General features: G+C 37.7%; 1 protein-coding gene across 3 annotated transcripts in view; it reads left to right on the forward strand.

Moving 5' to 3' along the window:
* The window catches only part of GRM7 (glutamate metabotropic receptor 7), an 874,508-nt gene that overhangs the window by 796,744 nt on the left and 55,212 nt on the right, over nucleotides 1-22,552 (forward strand). For all 3 annotated transcript variants that reach the window (XR_010337226.1, XM_064361953.1, XM_012471019.2), the window contains exon 9: nucleotides 17,994-18,240. Coding sequence is in view for 2 of the 3 variants with exons in the window: in XM_064361953.1 (XP_064218023.1) it covers nucleotides 17,994-18,240 (247 nt within the window). In the remaining variant the exon portion in view is untranslated. The remainder of the gene's footprint in view (nucleotides 1-17,993; nucleotides 18,241-22,552) is intronic.

Below are 22,552 nucleotides of genomic sequence, written 5' to 3' on the forward strand. Positions count from 1 at the left end.
TTGGATGATATAAAATTACTGTTAAATTTCTTAGGTGGGATAATGGTACTGTGGTTATGCACAAAAATGTCTATTTCCTTAGGTGATGCATACAGAAATAATGTGAAGTATTATCATATACATGACTTTTAAATAGTTTAGCAAAAAGAGTAAAGAGAAAGCAATTTTAGCAGGAAATGAACAGATGGTAAATCTGCATGAAGAGATGTTCTTTGTCCTATGTCAAAGTTTCTGAAAAATTTGGAAGTATTCAAAATAAAAGTTGGGGGAAAATATATGTATTGTATATGCTTACATGTATCTAGGCACAAAAAGTGACATGGGATGTTTCAGTTCATAGTCATGGGAATAGAGAAACAAGTTTTGGGGAAAGGATGTGTCTTTTCTGAGAGATGCTGATGTGACTTAGTACTTGCTATAAATGTTGCAGGGTACTCAGTTGATCACTGAGGTAAGTGCTGGAAAGGGAATTATAGAATAAAATGTATTTAGAATATTCTTGATTTTAATGGGAACCAAGATGCCCATGAGGGTTCTAAGTGACACTCTAATTCTGGCTAAACTCCCAGGGAACACAAGTGCAGGAGATTTATTTGGAAATGCCCTTAGTATCAGCACCAGTGAGCAGAAGGGAAAAATTCAAGACTGGACTGACAGAGAAGTTGGACTGGGATGCAGACTCAACAGGTCTCAGCTGGCATCCCTCCAGGAGCTCAGAAGCTGCCTTACAGTGCTATCCCACTTGGGACAAGGGACCAAGCCTTTATTTACCAGTATCTCCCAGTCACGATTTGCAGGATGCCCAGGGGAAGGGGGTATAACCTTAGGCAAGCTGAATCTCTTGAGTCAAGGCAATTCCCAAAGAGAGCTATCAGCTAATGAACTTTCCAGCATCTGCGTTAATAGATCCCTCAGTCCTCAAAGTGGAATGCCTCTGGAGGGTGCAGCACAACATTCATACCAAACTGCTTCTGGGTTTCTTTCTTATATTGGTAATGCTTTTTATACAAGGCATGCATAAATAATTGCTTGTAATACTTATGATTGACATATCATTTATAAATGTTATACATTGTTAACATATTATTTCAAAATTCTAATTGTCTTGAGCATGTGTCTTAACTTTCTTCAATTCATGGCATGTTATAGAGACCATGGATTTTATTAAAAATAAATATGTTAGCTTGAGAAAGAAGACATCCTTCTTTTTTATTACTATTATACTTTAAGTTCTGGGTTACATATGCAGAATGTGCAGGCTTGTTACGTAAGTATATACATGCCATAGTGGTTTGCTGCATCCATCCCTGCATCATCTACGTTAGCTATTTCTCCTAATGTTATCGCTCCCCTAACCACCCCACCTCCTGACAGGCCCTGGTATGTGATGTTCCCCTCCCTGTGCCCATGTGTTCTCATTGTTCAACACCCACTTACGAGTGAGAACATGCAGTGTTTGGTTTTCTGTTCTTGTGTCAGTTTGCTGAGAATAATGGTTTCCAGCTTCATCTATGTCCCTGCAAAGGACATGAACTCATCCTTTTTATGGCTGCATAGTATTCCATGGTGTACATGTGCCACATTTTCTTTATCCAGTCTATCATTGATGGGCATTTGGGTTGGTTCCAAGTCTTTGCTATAGTAAACAGTGCCACAGTAAACAAATGTGTGCGTGTGTCCTTATAATAGAATGATTTATAATCCTTTGGGTATATGTCCAGTAATGGAATTGCTTGTTCAAATGGTATTTCTATTTCTAGATACTTGAGGAATTGCTACACTGTCTTCTACAATGGTTGAATTAATTTACACTCCCACCAACAGTGTAAAAGTGTTCCTATTTCTCCACATCCTCTCCAGCATCTGTTGTCTCCAGATATTTTAATGATCACTATTCTAACTGGTGTGAGATGGTATCTCAATGTGGTTTTGATTTGCATTTATCTAATGATCAGTGATGATGAGCTTTTTTTCTTATATTTGTCGGCTGCATGAATATCTTTTTTTGAAGTGTCTTTTCGTATCCTTCACCCACTTTTTGATGGGGTTGTTTTTTTCTTGTAAATTTGTTTAAGTTCTTTGTAGATTCTGGATATTAGCCCTTTGTCAGATGGGTAGGTTGCAAAAATTTTTTCCTATTCTGTTGGTTGCCGGTTCAGTCTATTGATAGTTTATTTTGCTGTAAGAAGCTCTTAAGTTTAATTAGATCCCATTTGTCTATTTTGGCTTTTGTTGCCATTGCTTTTGGTGTTTTAGTCATGAAGTCCTTGCCTATGCCTATGTCCTGAATGGTATTGCCTAGGTTTTCTTTTAGCGTGTTTATGGTGTTAGGTTTTATGTTTAAATATTTAATCCATCTTGAGTGTAAGGAAGGGGTCCAGTTTCAGCTTTCTGTACATGGCTAGCCAGTTTTCCCAACACCATTTATTAAATAGGGAATCCTTTCCCCATTGCTTGTTTTTTTCAGGTTTATCAAACAATCATATGCTTCTGATATTCAAAGGCAAAGTGAAGATAATACATTGGCACATAAGGGTTTATAAACAGCCTTTATATGAATTCCCACAAATATTAAGTGAAAGAGTAAAAACTAGAATTTAGGATTTCTGACACCTGATTCCAGTGGTTTCATCCCTATACCTGGGATATATCTGTTAACCGTATGCCTTAATGCAAACTTTAGTCTTGCCTTTCTGACCACAGGACAAGGAAAGCTTGTCCTTAAACATCTCTGATGGGTGCAAAGCCTGTGCTACAGGGTTATAGTGGAAGAAACAGAATGGATAGTTCATTATTACAAATCCTATAATTACCCAGTCAAACTTTCCAGAATCTACAAGGATGTGTAAAATGGTCATTTCTTTAAGGTTACAGCCACAATTCTCAACCCAAGATGAGAGTCCTATTTCTTGTGGAGCTCAGTGTTCCTCCTCTAAAGTCAACTCATTCCCTCAATTCCTCAACAGGCCTGGGTCTTTCTATTTGAGGCCACCCCTCTGGCAGCCACTTTTGTTGTCATTGTGGAGTAAATCCTTTTTTTTTTTTGTCATTTCTGTAATTCCCTTGGCTCTACTTCACAGGATTCCACTCCTTTTCCTCATTCTGATATAGGTATTGATTCAGATCCATTCTGTATGTCTGTAAAGGGGTCAGACTTTTCTCACTGGAGAGCTGGGGCCCCTTTCCGAGTATCTCATGCATTATGGGCAAAGTCTCTGCTTTGGAATTGTCTTCTATTTTTATTCCATCTTATATATAAGCTAAATAGCTAGAAAATGAATAGAGACAGGTAGTACTGCTCTACCACAGAAAGAAAATCATGAAGATACTGGGGCAGTCAATGCTTACTTGAAATTCAGATAATTCCAATTCATCTACCTCATGTGACTTAAGCTCCTCCCTCCTGCTCTATGCCTAGTTTTCTTAGTCTACTCTTGACCTTCTCAAATTAGTAAATTTCATAGAACCACACATCAGCAGAACCATCAGGTACTGCAACGTCTTCATGCTTCACATATTTCCATTTAATTTGTATATTATTTATTTTTCATTCTTTTTTCTTTCTGCCTGCTCAAGCACATCTTTTATCATTTGGGACATCTGCCTGGGTGTGTTTGCACCATTGGTGGAAAAGACAGTAATGATGCATTCTCTTGACAAAAAGTTGTATTTGTTAAGGGAATTGGACACGGTTTCAAATGCATATGGAGAGTGTTTGCCCATGATTCTTAACAGGAAATATGAATTTAAATATAAACCACACACACACAAATATGTACTCTATGGTAAAGAATCAGAATTTTCTGTCAGTTCCCTTTAGAAATACTTAGAGGTGTTTGTTTTTCTAAGTACTGGCAATTAAAGCTATGGGGAATGAAAAATTAAACAGTTTTACAATTTACTCTTTTATTAAATAGGCGTTTTAGTTGAAAGTGAATATCTATGTAGTAGAATGAGCTTTAGAATCCCAAAGACCTCAACTTTCTTCTTAGCTTTGCTCCTGATTACTGTGTCTCTGCCCAAGTCATGTAACCTCTCTGCAAACTTAGGATTTTGAACATATATTCTCTATGTATATTCATTTTAAGACTCTAAATCTACCAATTACATAGTTACACCTCAAAAAGAGGGTTGATTTTAGTCATTAGGACTTTTTAATGTGTACTGTATTTTGGAATTATTATGCTCTTTATTCATTCAAAAATTATTTTTTGAAGGCTTCATTTTTGATAGGTGTACCCCTGGTCATCACAGAGTTTAAATTCTAGTGAGAGAGTAGGACTCTAGATAACTGAACCTATGACTGCAATGAAAATTCCTGGTGATTATATATACTGTGAATGAAAAGAGCAGGCTGCTCTTAGGGAACATCATGAAAGGAGAAAATTCAAATTGGTGGGGTGGCATGTGGTCTACATTTCTTCATCAGAGAAAATACACGAAGGCTGAGTTAGGAGAACTGAGGCAAAACAAACAAACAGAAAACATTCCTTGCAGAGGGAATAATATACACTGAGTCCTTTCACAGCAATTGAGTTTGGATCCCCCAAGAATGCCAGGATAGATAAGTCATATTCAAGAGAGACTAGCTAAAAAATTTGAAACATAGCCAGGCCAGAGACTATAGGGCCATGGGAAGTCTTTGAAGGATGTTTTACATTAGACCTGCGGAGAATTGTTTGGAGGGAGGCAAAAATGGATGTGGCGAAACCAGTTGGGATGCTACTATAGCATCCTCTGCATGATGCAAATGCATTAGAACAATGATAACAATGATAATAGCCCAAACTTTAGAACTTAAAAATGGTAGGCACTGGTCTCTGTGTGTTACGTATATTAACTGTTTAAACATATTTGAGACAGGTGAGGGCACTGGATGAGAAGGGAACAAATTCCAGAAATATTACACGTATGAGTTTTATTACTTATTACATATGTTATATATTGCATTATTTATAATACAGGTAACATTAGCCAACCAGAAAACCGACCTGATATGAGGTATAAATAGTGAGGGAAATACAAGTGTTAAAGAATAACACTTAAGGTTCCAATTTGTGCAACCAGGTAGATGGAGGTAACAGTTCCCAAGAAAAGGAAAATTTGTGGAGAGGCGCATTGCAGAGCTAGATGTCTGTTTGATTGTCTCACCAGACCTGTGAGGTTGGAGATGATCATCCCTACACTAAAGATAATAAACATCAGAGTTTGAGGCCAGCCTGGGCAACATAGCAAGACTCTGTCTCTACAAAAAACAAAAAAATAGCCAGATGTGGTGGCGCATGCCTGTAGTCCCAGCTACTTGGGAGGCTGAGACAAGGGGGGGACCACTTGAGCCCGAAAGTTCAAGGCTGCAGTGATGTATGATTCCACCACTGCACTCTAGCCTAGGTGACAGAGTGAGACTCTGTCTTTTAAAAGAAAAAAAAAAAGATAAGCATCTAGTTGTACGGAAATGAGAATAACGTTTTCAGGCACTTCTGCAGGCACTCTGGTGGGTTGGTCTGACATCCCTATAGACATTTTTGAGTACACTAGGTAGGAGACTTTTTGTATTTTATGTCTCTTCCTTCCTCTACCACCGACACACAAACAGCATGGTGATCCCATAAGCTAAACTTGAATAGAGAATTTGCCATTAAAATTATTTATTTTTAAAAATTCACCCATCAATTTTTTAGAATTACATCAGAGTTTCCTGTAGTTTCACTTCAGAAGTCAGATGAAACAACAGAACTTTTTCTAAGTTTTTTTTCCTAAATTATAAAATGAACCTAGATATTATGGAGAGATCCGAGTTGTGGCAAGACAGCAGTTTACTCACATTCTTATTCTTTTGTGGATCACTTTTATACTATCTAATGAAGGCGAGTTTTTAAAATATTAATAATTTCTTTAAAACTCTATGAGAAATTAGCATTACAAAAACAAAACACATATAGGGTCTCAGTTAAGTGAAAGTCAGCAGCTTTATGTCAAAAAAAAAAAATTTAGTACCTGAACTCATCACTGAGTTGTCATGACAACCATTTCATTTTTCTATTGTGAGACAATTAGGTGCTAACCTGGGTGTTAGCCCAAGCTGTTTGAAAGATAAACTCCTGTCTTTACAAAAGAGGCAGAGTTGTTGGATTTTCATTGTTGCCACAGCCTCTATAGGAGTTATTATTGATAATTATGCTTTATCGTTTAGTGAATATATTAAAGATGGTTTAGAGAAACTGTAGGTGGCCACCCCCAGGACAGCAGAGTACACTCCTCCTCTGGAGCCGGTTCAGGACATACTTACTGCAGGGAAGGTGCCTGCCTTGGGAGCCTCGGGCTCTTTCTCCTTCCCACCTAATACCTTTTGCCTCTCTGTTTTCTGTGATTATGCCAGGCATGGAGCCAAAGATTGGAAATGGAATCTCTATCTCTTTGTGTCCAAGACTTCCTTTTTTAACTTCACCAATTAAGTTCCTCTATTTCCTACCCACAGTGACAGATACTGGAGATACAATGGTGAACTAACCAGATATGCTTCCTGGTGGAGGAGAGAGATACTACTTACTCACTCACTCTCTCTCCCTCTCCCTCTCTCACACACATGTACATGTTTAAATGTGGATGGCAAAATTTGCTTTGAGCACTTGCCTAAAATAACAGTATCCCCTAGTCTTGGTTAGAAAAGTTTCCACTGAGTAAGTGAAGCTAAAGTGGCGATCTGAAGGATGAATAGAAGATAATAAGGTGGTTGAGGTGGGTGAACATACCAGGGGAATAAGAAAGCATAAGCAAACGCCTTGTGGCAGAAGGAAGTGTAGCATATTTAGGAATATGAAAGAGGACAGTGTAGCTGTGGGGGACATCATGATCTGAGAGATGGAAACGGAGTGACTTTGAATTTTGCATGGATTTCTCAAATGAATGAGGACCACTTCATTCATCAAACATGTGTTGAACTTGTTTCTAGTGCCAGGTACTAAGATGCAAGATAAATTAAACATGGTCCATGCCTTTGATTTCATCACTTCTAGATGCTCCCTCAAGCCTTAACTCCTGCAATGTATTCTGGTTCTGTACCTATTATATGTTACTACTTTTCATTTTGTATTCAAGCCCAGACTAGAGATGACACAGTTAGCAAGTGGCAAAAGCCTGCATCCAAATCCAGCATGCCTGAATCCAATTCTATTGCACTTGCCCTATCTTTTGCTCTGCAGTATGTAGAACATATGCAATGATCAGTCTAGCAAGGGGACACCTATAAAAGAAATAGGCAATGAATTAATAATCATAAATTGTGATTAGTGGAACAAAGGGATATAATACATCCTATAAGCAAGTAAAACAAGATAGGCACAATTTAGACTTGACAGCTAGAAAAGGCTTCCCCAGGAAAGTAAGGCTGAGTCCTGAAAGACAAGTAGGAGGCAGCTAGGTAAAGACGGTGGGAACATCATCTAAGGTGGAAGGAACAGCATGTGCAAAGGACTTCAGGATGGATAGCGCATGGCTTATTTTAGGGATTTAGAGAAGGTGAGGGAAGTCAGAAGGGGGATCCCACTGAGTTCTTTGGGCCATGTTAAGGAATTTTATCTTCATCCAAAGTGTGGTGGAAATTTGAGCTACTGCAGCAGGACAGTTTTAAAGAAGAAAAGAATGAGACCTAGAAGAATCCTGCCTCTCAGGTTCTGGCAAGGAGTCTAAGAATTTGTGGAAGACAAACTCAGAGGAGGTCAAGGGATAGAAGCCTGACTGCAGGCCCTAACGAGTAAGTGGTTAGGAAATAGGACTTTTTAGATCCCTGATCTAACACCTTGGTAACAAGAGGAAAGAAAAATGGGTCTTGGGAAGGCATGATCAAAGTCATGAACTGCACATTAACTAGGGGTGCTTCAGTGTGCCAGGAGCTCAGGGTGGAGAACAGGGGAGCCTACCTCTACCAGTAACCATGTTGCCACAGTGGTGGTCATGGAAAGGCAGGAAAGTGAAGACATACACAGGAAAAAGTGTGGACTAGTGCAAGGTGAAAAGAGGAAGCTGAAGAGCAGGAAGGGAGCTATCGTAGATGGTGGGAAGACAGGAAAGATATAGTCCGAAAGCAACAGAGAACCGCGATCAACAAACAGCCAGAACTAAAAGGAGGAAAGAGAAGGCTGGGTTGAGTATGATCATCAAAGCCTGTCAAAGCTCATCAGAAAGCCATTGTCAATGACTTTGAAAACTGAGTTAAGAACATACTTTGTTTCTGTGAGAATTGGACATTGTCTTCTTGTCAATGGCACTGTTGGATCTAGTTTTAATGAACCCTGTACAAGTTGAAAAGGCCCAAGAAATGCTTAGGACATTTGCTTTTTAACTATTTATTTGACATCAGTGTTTTCCATTTGATTCTTCTCTTTTTATGTTCATTAGAACTATAAAGATTACTTTAAAATTTGGCAAGATTTGACAGCATTGTACTTATACAAATGGAATATTTCACATCTTTAGAAGCTGATTAAATTCAGACTAAATTTCTTTTTAAATTACTGGTTGACTTGTAAAGTAATACAGAATGTCATGCTATATTACCCAATGTATTCCCCAGTGAGGTACAAGACAGCATTTTCACATTATAAGACAGAGTCTGACATAGCTTCCTACAAAAAGGCTGTTAGGTTCTATTTTGATGAATATGGCAGAGGATTAAAGGGAGCCCATGGATTCTGGCAGAAGTCATCTCTCCAGGCTGACTATAAGGAAAATGTTGTGTCTGTGTACATTAAATCACTGCAAGGCAGAGATCTAACATTTTTATTGCTCTCAAACCAGCAGCAATGGTAAATAATCTTTTAGATAACACAAAAGGGCCAATAGTACCCAGTATTGGCTATGTAAAAGAGTAAAACTCCTACTTTGCAATTGTAGAGGGAAAACATCTTGAAATTAAAATTGAGGAGTCAGAGAGCTGCTGCTGCTAGGGAAGAGAAATTCTGTGTACCACTGAGTGTGTAGGCTGTGCTTGCACATACCCAGCAAAATCAGAAGTGACTTTCCTGGAAGACTTGGCCATCAGGATGGCCTGCAGCTTATTAGGAGGGCATGGGGTGGGGATGAACACTAAACTTTTCCAAGGATGTGGTCAATTGGAATAACAGCATCTCTCTGATTACACTATTTGGGAATAAACACTGCATCAGGCTTCCAGTCAGGAAAGCAAGGCACTGAGATGCAGGTGATTTCAAGCATGAACATAATCACTTATTGCATGCTACAGAAACTGATTTGCATTCACCTGGAGCATTTGCCTTATGTCTATCCAAATAAAAAATGCAATTGTGTGTAGCCTTAATATCATGTCTGCCTGGAGATATTAAATGAGAAAAACAAAACACAGTAAAACTAGGTCTTGTCCAACACTCATCTAGTTCCCTCCATTATTTATAATTCTATGACCAGATGACTCTCCCATGCTATTTGGTATGTGAGTATATCTCTATCTATCTGTCTATCTGTCAATCATCTCTCTGTCTCTCTATTTCTCTGTCATCTATCTGGCATCAATTCAAAGTTAGGAGCTCTAAGTAGAATAGCATAAAAATTATCTGCAGAGTATAAGTCCTTCTACTCTAGTAATGACACTTGCAATTTCTGGCACCATCACGTAACAGGGATTGTGTTACTTAATATTTATACATGCTTTCTTTTAATCTTCAAAACTGTAAGGAAGTCTTTGTGGCAATATTAAATGAGTAGGAGTTTATACCAGACACTCTGGTAACAAACTTCTTAGCAATGAACCTTGATTTTATCACTTGCCTGAAGTAACTTGCCCAAGTCACCCACTAATAATCCAAGTCAAAAATCTGAAATCAGTTCTAACAACAAAAATATTTTTCCTCCCTTGAATCATCTTTCTAAAGGATGCAAACTCCTGCCCCTGCCCCAGCGGGGGTTGGGGGTGGAAAACAGTAATTTTTTCCCATTATATACTGGATTCTTCCATCATCATGTTTTATTTCATACCTAAGCAAAAACCTTCAGGGTATTGACCTTCAGGATGGCTGAAAGAATCCCAATTACAAACATTCTGTCTCATTCTCAGCTATGTGACATATTTCTCAAATATGTGAGCACTCTAATTAGGAAGCAACAGATACAGGTAGTGAAGACAGAAAACACTGGTCTTAACTGCTAGGAACTTTCATTTCAATGTAATAATGTGAATGTTTCAAACATCTGTCAGATAATAATGTACACTTCCTCTTTACTGTGACAACATGGGCTACATTTTTTATTTTTATTACACAGTCATTGGGATTTCATGAGAATTGTGAAACTTTTCTGATAACATCGATAGACTCCATTAAAGCCTTTTTGTCCCAATTCTCAACTGTCACCTGGGAACATACAAAATTGGTTATTTCTCATAAAATAATGACAGATGAAACAGAAGTTTGAATAAACGTTCAAACAAATGGAAGCGAACTAAGTGAGATTTTTCCCCTAAAACAGGCTGTTTTTTAGTAGATTTCATAGAAAGTGAATCATTTTAAGAGATATTAAGATTGAACAAAAAATAACAGTGTAGAAAATAAGTTAGTGCATGTTACAGCCAATAAATAAATCAATAACACTAACATCATTGATGAGTGGTTGTCACATGCTAGTAACCTTTCTGTGTATTCACAGAGACCATTATTTGATCCCAACAACGTTATGAGATAGATGTTACTATCATCTCCAATCTAGTAATGAGGAAACAGAAGAACACAAATAATAGAAAAAAAAGCTACTAACAGACTACAAATAATAGCTTTTCTTGAAACAGTGCTAAATGCCAAGAATACCGATCATACCTAATACTTTCTTCAAGTGTAGAACTTTCTGATTCACCAGAATTTAATAAATACACACTCTGCAGCAGACATTGTGTTTATTTTCCAGTCATCTCTTCTGTAGCATGACATAGGTGTTCTTAAAAGATCACCATGCCATGCAAAAGTTTGCCATAAAAAACATAGGACTTACAGGAAACCGGGTTAGAGACATAACAGGGAGAAACATCATCAGTGACACTTTAAGAAAAAAAGATAAAAGACCAGGGCCTGGCATGGTGGCTCATGCCTGTAATCTCAGCACTTTGGGAGTCCAAAGTGGGTGGATCACGAGGTCAGGAGTTCAAGACCAGCCTGACCAACATGATGAAACTCTGTCTCTACTAAACATGTAAATATTAGCCAGGTATGGTGGCACACCTGCAATCCCAGCTACTCAGAAGGCTGAGGCAGGAGAACTGCTTGAACCCAGGAGGCCAAGGTTGCAGTGAGCTGAGATTGTGCACTGCACTCCAGTCTGAGTGACAGAGCAAGACTTGGTCTCAATGACAACAACAAAAATGGAACCTAGTCAAAATAGTGACATGATTTTACATGTTTAATGGCTAAGAAACTCATGAATACTGCAATAAATATATCACTTTACCTGATAAAAAGTGATCTAAAGTTTGTTTATGGAAGTGGATGCCAGAAGGATTGCTTGATGAAGTTGACCATAAAACTGTGGAAGGGGCTAGCAGGCAGATGTTTGAAGCATGGGTGTGGGTGTGCATTTTGTGTATTCCCACATAGCTGACTTCTGCAGGAAGCAGCTTACCATGTTCACCTAGTGTTTCCTGCAGAGGAGATCACATGTTTATAAACATGAACTTTTTGGTATTTTCAAATTGCTCCCTCATAGATCAATTTCTTCGGGATGAATTTGCAGTTTCAAAGCAACTTCACAGCACACAGACTGACCTCTCCTAAGTAGCCCAGGTTAAATATTATCTGAGCCATAACTACAGAAAGGGACAAACAAAGAAATTGTCCTGGGCCGGGCGCGGTGGCTCAGCCTGTAATCCCAGCACTTTGGGAGGCTGAGGCGGGTGGATCACAAGGTCAAGAGATCGAGACCATCCTGGTCAACATGGTGAAACCCCGTCTCTACTAAAAATACAAAAAATTAGCTGGGCACGGTGGCGCGTGCCTGTAATCCCAGCTACTCAGGAGGCTGAGGCAGGAGAATTGCCTGAACCCAGGAGGCAGAGATTGCGGTGAACCGAGATCGCGCCATTGCACTCCAGCCTGGGTAACAGGAGCGAAACTCCGTCTCAAAAAAAAAAAAAAAAAAAAAGAAATTGTCCTGACTCAGGAGATGGGGAATGGTTTATGCAGAGGATGCCTGTAGATTGAGCATCACATATATGCAGAGTGTCAGGGACCGAGCAGTGAGCAGACTGCACTACAAGAGGAAGGAAAAACAAGAGACAATGTATACTATGAAGAAACGATTTAGGAAGCAAATAGTGCATCATGAGTTCTTCACCCAAACTAAAAAATTTTAAAAAATGGAAAACCCATAAATGAATGAATGTACAAGTAGTGGAAAGTAAGGTATTTCATATACAGCCTATCTGAAAACTACAATTAACAGTGATTTACCAAACATGGTCAAGCATTAATCATCCCCTAACCCAATGTTTTGACACCACCAAATAGCTGCATAACACTTTTCTGAGTAAATTAATTAAATTTTTATATGGATAAAAGTGGTGATTCATTAGTATTTATATATTGTTCATTTTTATAAAATATAATAATTATTAAAGACATCAGTAGAAATAAGATGATTTCACAAAAATGTGAAATTGTTGTTTTCCTGATAGTTCAAGTCTTATATCTATCTCTATGCCCTGTAAATTTTTTTTCATGAGTTCCTTTTTGTTTTCTTGAATAGTACTAACAATACTACAGTTTTCAAAGTTGAAGACCCACCATTATTACAACTATTAACAGCTTTCCTTGAAATCTCTCAAAATATTCTTTAATTAAACTGATTCTGAAACCTACACAGGAGAGTTGGCAAATTCCAGAGTTGGTTGTGAGCACTATCTAACATCTTAGCAATTGAAAATTAGACAAGGAACTCAGCTAGCACTAAATGTTATACCATCTTATAAAGCAATAAAGGCATCTCATCATATGCATTCATATTATATCCAACAATGAACTATTTAGGCCAAGATGAGAAAAGGCCAGGGAGCACATTCAACTGAGCTTTGCCTGACATTGAATTCACCACATCCCTGTGCACTCCGATAGTATATTTGCTGGTACATTTCTATCTGGCTAGACATGAATAGGAGTGGATTTTATAAACACTATAACTTAATCAACAACCTATACATAAAAATTTGAAATATATAAAAGTGGTTACAGTGGAAACCTTATCCTTAGATCTAAACCCCAGAAACCTAGCCTGGCAGAACATAAATATTAGCAGATAACATTTCATGAATACTTATTTTCCAGGCACTCTGCTAAATAATTTTCATATATTAATCAGTTACTTTTTCACAATGACCATATGGGATACAAACTATTATGATTTTCATTTTACACTTCAGAAAACTGAAAAACAGAGAGAATAGTTATAGCTATGGGTTCTGCACATCAGACTTTTAAGAAAACTATTCTAGAACATTGAACATAACTCACTGCTGGTTTGGCTCTGAATTCCTTGCCTAAATGTTCTTTAGTTATTTGACCTAAATTATGCATAGTGGGTTAAGTTAGACAAGCCATATGTGACCCAGGAGTGGAAACTAGATTCTGAAAATTCATTTAGGTTGATGATAAAATTAGGGCTTAATTATCAAGATGTGGAAATTCCAAGGCAGTCTATGTCCTTCCCACAGGCCTGGGCCATCCATAATTGGCCAGGGTGGGGAAGCTCTTTTTTCCTTTGGGAATGATCCTCGGACATCCAAAACTGGATTAAGCTCAGTTGGAGGACAGCTCTGGGGGAGAGGCCGGTCTCAGTAAAACAGTGTACATAAGAACCCCTTTACCTATACTTTGACAAAAGGAATTGATAATGATCACCAACTCCTTTATATTTCTAAAGAAATTACAAATATAAGAAAGTGATGTGAAATACCTAAGCTTAAACAGGGTAATGCATTATACAATACGCATCAGGTAAAATAAGAACAACCATAAGAATAAATATAGATATGCTATAATTTACTGAAAGAATTTACTAAAAAGATGCTGGGATGAAAACTTGTAACTTCAATGTGAGCCTCCCATCTCACCAAAAGCCAAAGAGTCAGTGGCCTATCTTCTCTTCTAGGCTTAGTGGGAGCAGCTCCCTGTGGACCAATACCTCCAAGATCTCTGTAGACTGAAGCCTTCTCAGCCTTCATACCTACATACAGTCACGTGTCACATAATGACATTTTGATACACAAAGGACTGCACATACAATGGTGGTCCCTTAGATTATAATATATTTGTACAGTACTTATTCTATGTTTATATATATATATTTATTATCATTTTATTTGTTTCGAGTCAGAGTCTCACTCTGTTCCCCTGGCTGGAGTGTGGTGGTGTGATCTCAGCTCACTCCAACCTCTGCCTCCCAGATTCAAGTGATTCTCCTGCCTCAGCCTCCTGAGTAGCTGAGATTACAGGCACACACCACTACACCCGGGGCAGGGCAGGGGGGCGGTTCACCATATTGGCCAGGCTGGTCTTGAACTCCTGACCTCAGGTGATCTGCCCGCTTCAGGCTTCCAAAGTGCTGAGATTACAGGTGTGAGCCTCCACACCTGGCCTATGTTTAACTATATTTAGATACATAAATACCATTGTTACAACTGCCTACAGGATTCAGTATTGTAACATGCTGTGAAGGTTTGTAGCCTGACTTTAGTAGGCTATGCCACCAAGATTTGTGTCCGTATACTATGATGGTTGCACAATAACAAATTACCTAATAATGCATTTCTCAGAGCACATTTCTGTCATTAAGTGATGCGTGACTGTATTTTTTAAAAATACTTTCATAGTACTTATTAATAATACTATTTGCCAGATCCTACACTAAACACTTTACACATACATATTTAATCATCAAGCAAGACAACATTCTGAGGTAGGTACTATTATTATGTCCATTTTGCAGATGTAGAAGCTGAGAAGAAGTAATTTGTCACAAAACTAGTAAATGAGAATTGAACTCAGGTAGACTATCTCTAGAATCTACATTCCTATCTGGTATGCTGTGTAAAGAGGATTCGGGGTGGAGGGGCTATAGAAAAATTGTGATCAGTGAAGTTTATTTTGGTTTTCAACATACTTCTGAAGTGTCACCAGAGATTGCAAAATTTTCTAAACAAAAAGTCTTGATGGTCTCTGGTTTAAAAATGATGAAACTAAACACTTCATAAAATAAACATCATAGTTGTAGAGTTCTAAATTACTTAGTAGTCTTTGTTAAGAAAAAGTATGTATGTTACTGGGTATATATTCAAAAGAAAACAAATCATTCTACCAAAAGATGCATGCACTCATAGCACTATTCACAACAGCAACAACATGGAATCAGCAGTGGACTGGATAAAGAAAATGTGGCACATATATACCATGAAATACTATGCATCCATAAAAAAGAACAAAACTATGTTGAGCTGAACTATGTTGAGCTGTAGTAGGCCATTTTCCTCTGCCAGTTAACACAAACAGAAAATGAAAAACCTCATGTTCTTACTTATAAGGATGAGCTAAACATTGGGTACTCACGGACATAAAGATGACAGTGGACAATGGGGGCTAATAGAAGAGGGGGTAAGGGTTGAAAAAGTAAATATTGGGCCAAACCTCAGCATCACACAATATACGCCTGTAATCAACCTGCATATGTTCCCCCAAATCTAAAAGTTGAAAAAAGAAAACATATGTATACACACATACAAACATACATAAGCATATATGCCTGTATAATTTATAATTATATATAAATAATGAAATAAGAACTCTGAATAATTTCATCAACTGCAAAATTCACTCATGAGCAGAGAAACACAAACAAAACCTAAGATCCCATAATTTTCTTGACATCTCTTTCCTTTTTGAACTAAGCCATAGTTTGCAAAGCTCCCATAAGTACAGTGATAGTGGTGAAAAAATTTTCTATGTCTATAAAGCCCTGTGACCATGTTAAGTCTTTCTTAAACAGTGTAGGCTGGCAGGGTGTAATGACATTAAAAGTCTAAAGGTATGCTAGTAGGGAAATATGAAATTTAAAATATGAACTAATTCACAATTTGAAGAATCATGTATTCAACGTTTTTTCTTTCTATTTTACATTCATTATGTATTATACTCAGCAGCTGGCAGCTCCTTTTAACTGTTTGGAGACATACATATTCAAATTAATGTTAGCTGGAAAACTGTATTCCTTCTAGACAAGGTGGCAAAGTTATCTTTGATTTCACTGGAGCCTCAGTTTGAACAATTAAGATCAGAAATATCCAGGCAGCCAATAGGTCTGATGGAAGTTTTTGGATATTTAGAGATAGGCTGTTTAACCACTGACGTATAGCTAGGAAAAAGGTGTCAGTTAGACAAACACATGAGCCTATCCATTGTATGTTTATCAAGGGCCTTCTTCACAGACATAATAGTGTCCCAGAGAGACAGATCCTGCCTTCATGGAACTTAAGGCCTAGCAGAAACAAGGGACAAAAAAATGATCGAGGTTTTGAGTTCATAATTACAACTGAGACAAATGATCTAAAGAAGTCCTTTGAGAGTGTGTCAGTAAAGAAGCTGGCCTAGACTTGAGGCTGTGAGTGAGGGCAGCCTGGGATGGGTGCTAAGAAGAAAAGGAGGAGTGTTCCATATGTAGGAAAACAAAAGTAAAGCAAAGGGGCATGCAGCAAAGTTCTGTGATTGAATGAGTACAGTTTATTTGCAAGCTAAAGGACAGCCCAAATGGATGGAGCCCTGGGAAGGCAAAGCAGGGGACTGGGAGTCAGGGAGGTGGGAAATGGTGGACAATTAGTCTAAAAAAGCAGGCAAGCACAAACCATGAGGACCCTTGTGAACTCTCTTAAGAATTGGGCTTTTATCATCAGATCAATGAGAAGGCATAGTTATGGAATACCATGGTTGAATATGTTGTCAAGGAACTAGGCTCTCCATGGACAGAAAGGCAATGGTTGCTGGTTGTTCCATTTAAATAGCCTCTAGAAGTCATGCAAAACACAAATGTGCCTGAACACATTGGGAGTGGGGTCAGTGGGGGATCTGGATCATGGTAGGGCATGTTGTAGACAACTAGACCAAGGCAAGTTGTCTGTAGCTTTGCTCTTAAGGATCATACACCTCCCTACATCCTTCTACCATCACTTTTTCATATTTACAGCCAAGGCAATGATCTGACATGTCGGACAGCAAGCAATTAGTTGATCTACTGATTTCTTGAGGAAACTAAAGGAGACAAGGACAGAAATAGGGGCACCATCCAAACTACAAATCACCCAACTCCAGAATGAAATTTTGCATCCCCTTAGTAATCTGACAATATAAAGAGTGGACAAGACAACATCACTAGATTACTAGATTTGTTCACTTGTCATTTGTGTTTTGTAAGACAGAATTAAGCAAGACGGTCTGAGCTTTTGGAGAAACTCGACTCACTACTCAGCAGATATGGTAAAGGTATACCTTTCTAAAGAACAATATAAAAAAGACATAAGATAAAGACTCCTCAAAAGACCCCAGAATCTCAATGTAGGAAGAAATCATGGAGTGTGAACCCTCTTTTATGTGTATGAAGGATAAAAGCTGACCACAAGTGGTCAAGATTACAGATTTCTATGGTCTTCATGTCTTCATATTTAGCTGCCGCTCTGATTAGAAGTCCTTCAAATATGATTAAAGGTCTACTCTGAAATTTAATATAGAAGACTTCTCCAGGGCAAGCATGTGCATGGATTCACCTAGTGGCATTCGATCAATTAATATATGCATATAAGCTTCAATAACTGTGCAGAGTCATTGTGTCTTCCTTTATCAAAATGCCCGGAAGATTGCTTTATCTTCTAGCCATAGTCGTTCTTGACATCATTTTAAGTGTTCAGACTCCCTCTGCGGTCATTTTATTTGTAATAGTGCCTTGTGTGTTGTGTCTCCTAGCTCTACATACAAACTACCACACTTACAATCTCCATGAACCTAAGTGCATCAGTGGCGCTGGGGATGCTATACATGCCGAAAGTGTACATCATCATTTTTCACCCTGAACTCAATGTCCAGAAACGGAAGCGAAGCTTCAAGGCGGTAGTCACAGCAGCCACCATGTCATCGAGGCTGTCACACAAACCCAGTGACAGACCCAACGGTGAGGCAAAGACAGAGCTCTGTGAAAACGTAGACCCAAACAGTAAGTAACTCTCCTTTTCTTTCATCTTCCCATCCTGCATCAGGAAGCTCTAGAAGATGTGGGGTGTGTTTGCCTCTCTGGAGAAATACTATGACCATTCTTGTCTTATGGAGTGGTTTGCCTTGGTGAACACTAACTTTTGCTCTTTTGAGTTTGACTCATTCCTTTTCTTTTTGTTCCTTGTTGGAAAGAAGCTTTTGGAGGCTCTGCTTCAGAAGTGTGAAGCCTCCCGCTTCCCTTGCTGCTTGTCCTCTGGTACTGAATCCTACAGCTGACATAAATGTGCCTATCAGATTGCTCGTTCCTGCACCCTTCCTCTAAGGAAACAACTTTGTGTTAGGGAAACTTCCATACTTAAGGAACTGTATCCATAGAAAGAAAATTGGAATAAATAAGAATTTTGGAAGCATATCTTTTTTCTCCTAGCACATGCATGTTGAGAAAGCTATTTTTTTTTTTACTAAGTAGGTCTTCTAGAAACAAACGTATAAAACATTGGAAAAAGTTGTCAAACTTTAATCCAGGTACACAGGGCCAGACACTACCATGATAATGGCATCGTCCTGAGGGAGAAACATCTACCACATCACTGGAGGAGAGTTTTATTCTGTGCAAGACAAACCTTATGGAAGAAATTAAGGAAAAAATATTGAATTTAAGATGCTATTATATGGCACATCTGCAAAACCCTAGCAGCCTTTAGTCATGCCTGCAAATGTGCCCAGGTAAATGGATACATAGCTATCACTTTGTAAATAACACAAGACCAGACAAGCTCAAAGGTTAAATGCTTAGTATTCCCAATTGCTAACTTTACTAACAATATGGTGATAAGAATAAATTTTGATTTAAAATACTAGTTCTAAGATTTGTTTTCCAGGAATATTTTGGCTAGTTGCATGTAGAGTGATACAGATTCAAATATTTGTGATAATTCTTGTTTTTAAGGCAGAAGGGATTTCAGGTTATTCATTAAGCCATTTATGACATATTATATTTCAGTTATAAGTTAATCTTGTTGTCAAAGGCTTAATGCCAAACAGAAGGAAGTCTCAATTTTAAATACTCTTGAGGAAATCCTTGTTGCTGTGCAAATAAGAGAGAGATCTTTAAAAACCAAGAGGCCAACTGGGTTTGATCCTGACAAATACTACATAAAGATCTATGATTTTGGCCCATCTCTATTTATGAGTAGTTGAGTGAATGTTGTGAAATACTTTGAAAATATGTGGACAAAGTAACAAAGTTAATTAACAACATTGTGGGCTCCACGTTGACTTTTTGACAGAAGAGATCCTAGGACAAGGCTAAAGGAACGTACTGAGAGAAGGGAGGAACAGAATGAATGATAGGCTCTGTTGTGTCTCCAGAGAAAGTGGGCCATTGAGAGGGGAGCAAGTGGATGGTGAATTGCTGTGGCATTCAGTGTGATACAGGAAGAGGCTTTGGGTTGAGACATACCTGGGTTCAAATCTAAACCACTTTATTTACCAGCTGTGTGGCTTTAAGAGTCACTGAACTTTTCTAAAACTCAACATAATTATTTACAAAAGAGATAAGAATTATGTCATAAGTGTATCATAAAATATTATTTCTAGAAAATACTATATCAACTAAATGTCAATGTCCTTCCATTCCTAAAGAGGCAAAAAGCTTTGCTTAGAAATAAATTTCAGTGTAATTTATTAAGATACAGTAGATATAAAGGTGCAATTAAATGTAGATTAAACACCATGGGGTAGACAAAACTAATTCCTCAAAAGAAGAATTTACATGAACACATGTGTATGTATTATACCTATACCTGTATTAATAAATATACCTGTTTATTTAAAATTAGTGGCTTTTTATTATAGGTTGTCTTGTCAAATTTGCATTTCACAAAACCCTTATCTTACAAATATTCCAATAACAGCTTTATTTTTGTACACAAGCACACACAAAATTTAACTAGATACTGTTTAAAGTCAATAAGCAGGAAACATAATTGGAAGCCTATATGTACTGGGGAAAAAGAGACCAAATTAAAAGTTTTGAATTTAGACAATTCAATACTATGCTATTTCAGAATTATTAACTTTCAAAAAACATTACTACTGTTGCTATTTAATTATGAGGTACAATCCTTGTTGAGACTTTTTGGGGTATGACATTGGTTGTTAAAATCTAAATGTTAGCCTAAGGTACCCTTTGAAATAGGCATTATGCAGAATGCTTTGTGTGGAAGATCTCACTTACTCCTCACAGTATATCTATAGAATAGAAATTGTTATTCTCATTGTACTGAAGAAACTTAGGCTTCACAAGATTAAGTGACATTACCAAAGCCACACGTGTAGTTAACAGCAGACGTTGGACTAAAACCCAGGTCTGACTTTTCAACCCACGCTTGTTCCTCTTTGCTCCTCTGTTTCTTAGAATATGAATGGCATGTCAAAATTCTAATGCAGAAATTACTCTTTTGGTTTCCTTATTTGGTAATATAGTTTGTATATGCAGAATATAATGATGCTTGGTGGGAGATTCTTTAAACATACGGTAAAATGTATTACTGCTTGTGTTGTCTACAAAGACAAGAGTAACCTGAGCTCAAAGAAGGCTGCCCAGGTAGAGGCCTCATCTGATTAATTCAAAAATTGTATTCCAGTGATTCCATTTGGAATTCATTTGGTATCTCTTCCCCTGAAAAAGTTTCACTGGGTTTTTTGTTGTTGTTGTTGTTGTTCTAGTGTCTACATAGAGCCAAGGTAAACAATTCAGAAAAATAAAATAAAATAGAGCCTTTTTCTCACCACCAGTTGAAAAGATTTTTTAATTGCTTTAGCTCTTTTGTTATTGTGTAGACACGCCCTAAAACACCATGAAAACTTTAACTAGATACTTGCTGAACCATAGGAGGAGATTCATGTACCTCCAAACATTGGGGTTTCTGATGACCCAGCTCTCAAAGGTCCCAAAAAAGAATCCAAAGACCTTATCTGCACAAAAGCTGTCCAATAGAACTTTCTGCGGTGATGGTCATGTTCTACGTGTGTGCTGTCTAATAGAGTAAGCACTAGCACATGTGGCTGTGGAACACTTGAAATATGACTACCCAACTGAAAAAATACATTTGTTATTTTACTTAGTTTTTAATTACATAAACTTTTCAGTGCATTTAAAAACACACTTGTGGCTGTGCCTACTATGTTGGACAGTGTAACTCTAGAAATTGACAAGGCTTTTATTCTAGGACACTCAATTTGAGTCCACATTGGATATAGCTTACAAAGTTTTAGCAATGATACTGTTCTAGGACAAAGTCAACTCAAAGAAATAAAGCATTTGAGATGAGACAAACATACAACATATAGTCATTTAAAATGATCTCATAAGGAGCCGCTAATAAGGAAAAAGTAACATCACAGACAGCAATGACATTTGGAAAACCAGTCCCCAGCAATGCAAAAATGCCTGTATATAGGAAAAGAACAATAGTGAAAAATTCAATTAATAAAAACAGACATGACTATGCTACACTAGGTAACATTATAATATTCTAATACCAAATATAGCTAAAATTATTTCCCATATCTAAACTTTGGTAACCAAGATGAATGACATTATTTGCTGAATTTAAGCTGACTGCTTAAAAACAAACAAAAACAGCCCATGCACTTGAAAAAGGGAATTCGTCTAAGGGGCAAATTCTGTAGAATATTTTCTGAGGGAGGGTGTCTGAGAGGAAGTAGAGTTTATACTATGAGCTACAAAGTAAATAGTGGAACAGAAATGTCCTCTTATTCATTGTTGCTCTAAACACTTAGTCTCAATGTACTTCAATCTTCAGTGTTTTCATTTTTAACAGCTCTGCTCCATCATTGCAGTTTGCCATCTGGTGCATGCATGCTTCTACTCATCCAACTTCACACTGCAACTACATGTCTACATAAAAATGAATTTGCTTGCTGACTTAATATGGGCAGGCATTTAAACTACCATATTTTTTCCTCAAGAAATGTAATTATCCTCTTAGTTTGCTTCCTTAGCTAACAGTCCATTGTATGAAAGAAAAACTCCATTATGTGTGGAATAAACAAAAAGTAAATCTCAAAATTTTAATGTATCTGTGCACTGCTGGCATATTAGATACCCAGAGTCGGGCCAATGCTTTCTGGTCCCTGCACTTAGATTGAAAAATAGCAAGCTCAGAGGGCATAAAGCTGTAGCTCAACTACTTAGAGAATTTTGTTTATGCAAATAAGACTTCCATGGCTAGAAGTTTCAAAGAACCTGGCCTCATTTGGATAGCTTTCTATCTGGCCAAGATGAT

This window comes from Aotus nancymaae, unplaced genomic scaffold, assembly GCF_030222135.1.
Source record: "Aotus nancymaae isolate 86718 unplaced genomic scaffold, 86718_ANA_hifiasm-v0.15.2.pri h1tg000046l, whole genome shotgun sequence".
NCBI lineage: Eukaryota > Metazoa > Chordata > Mammalia > Primates > Aotidae > Aotus > Aotus nancymaae.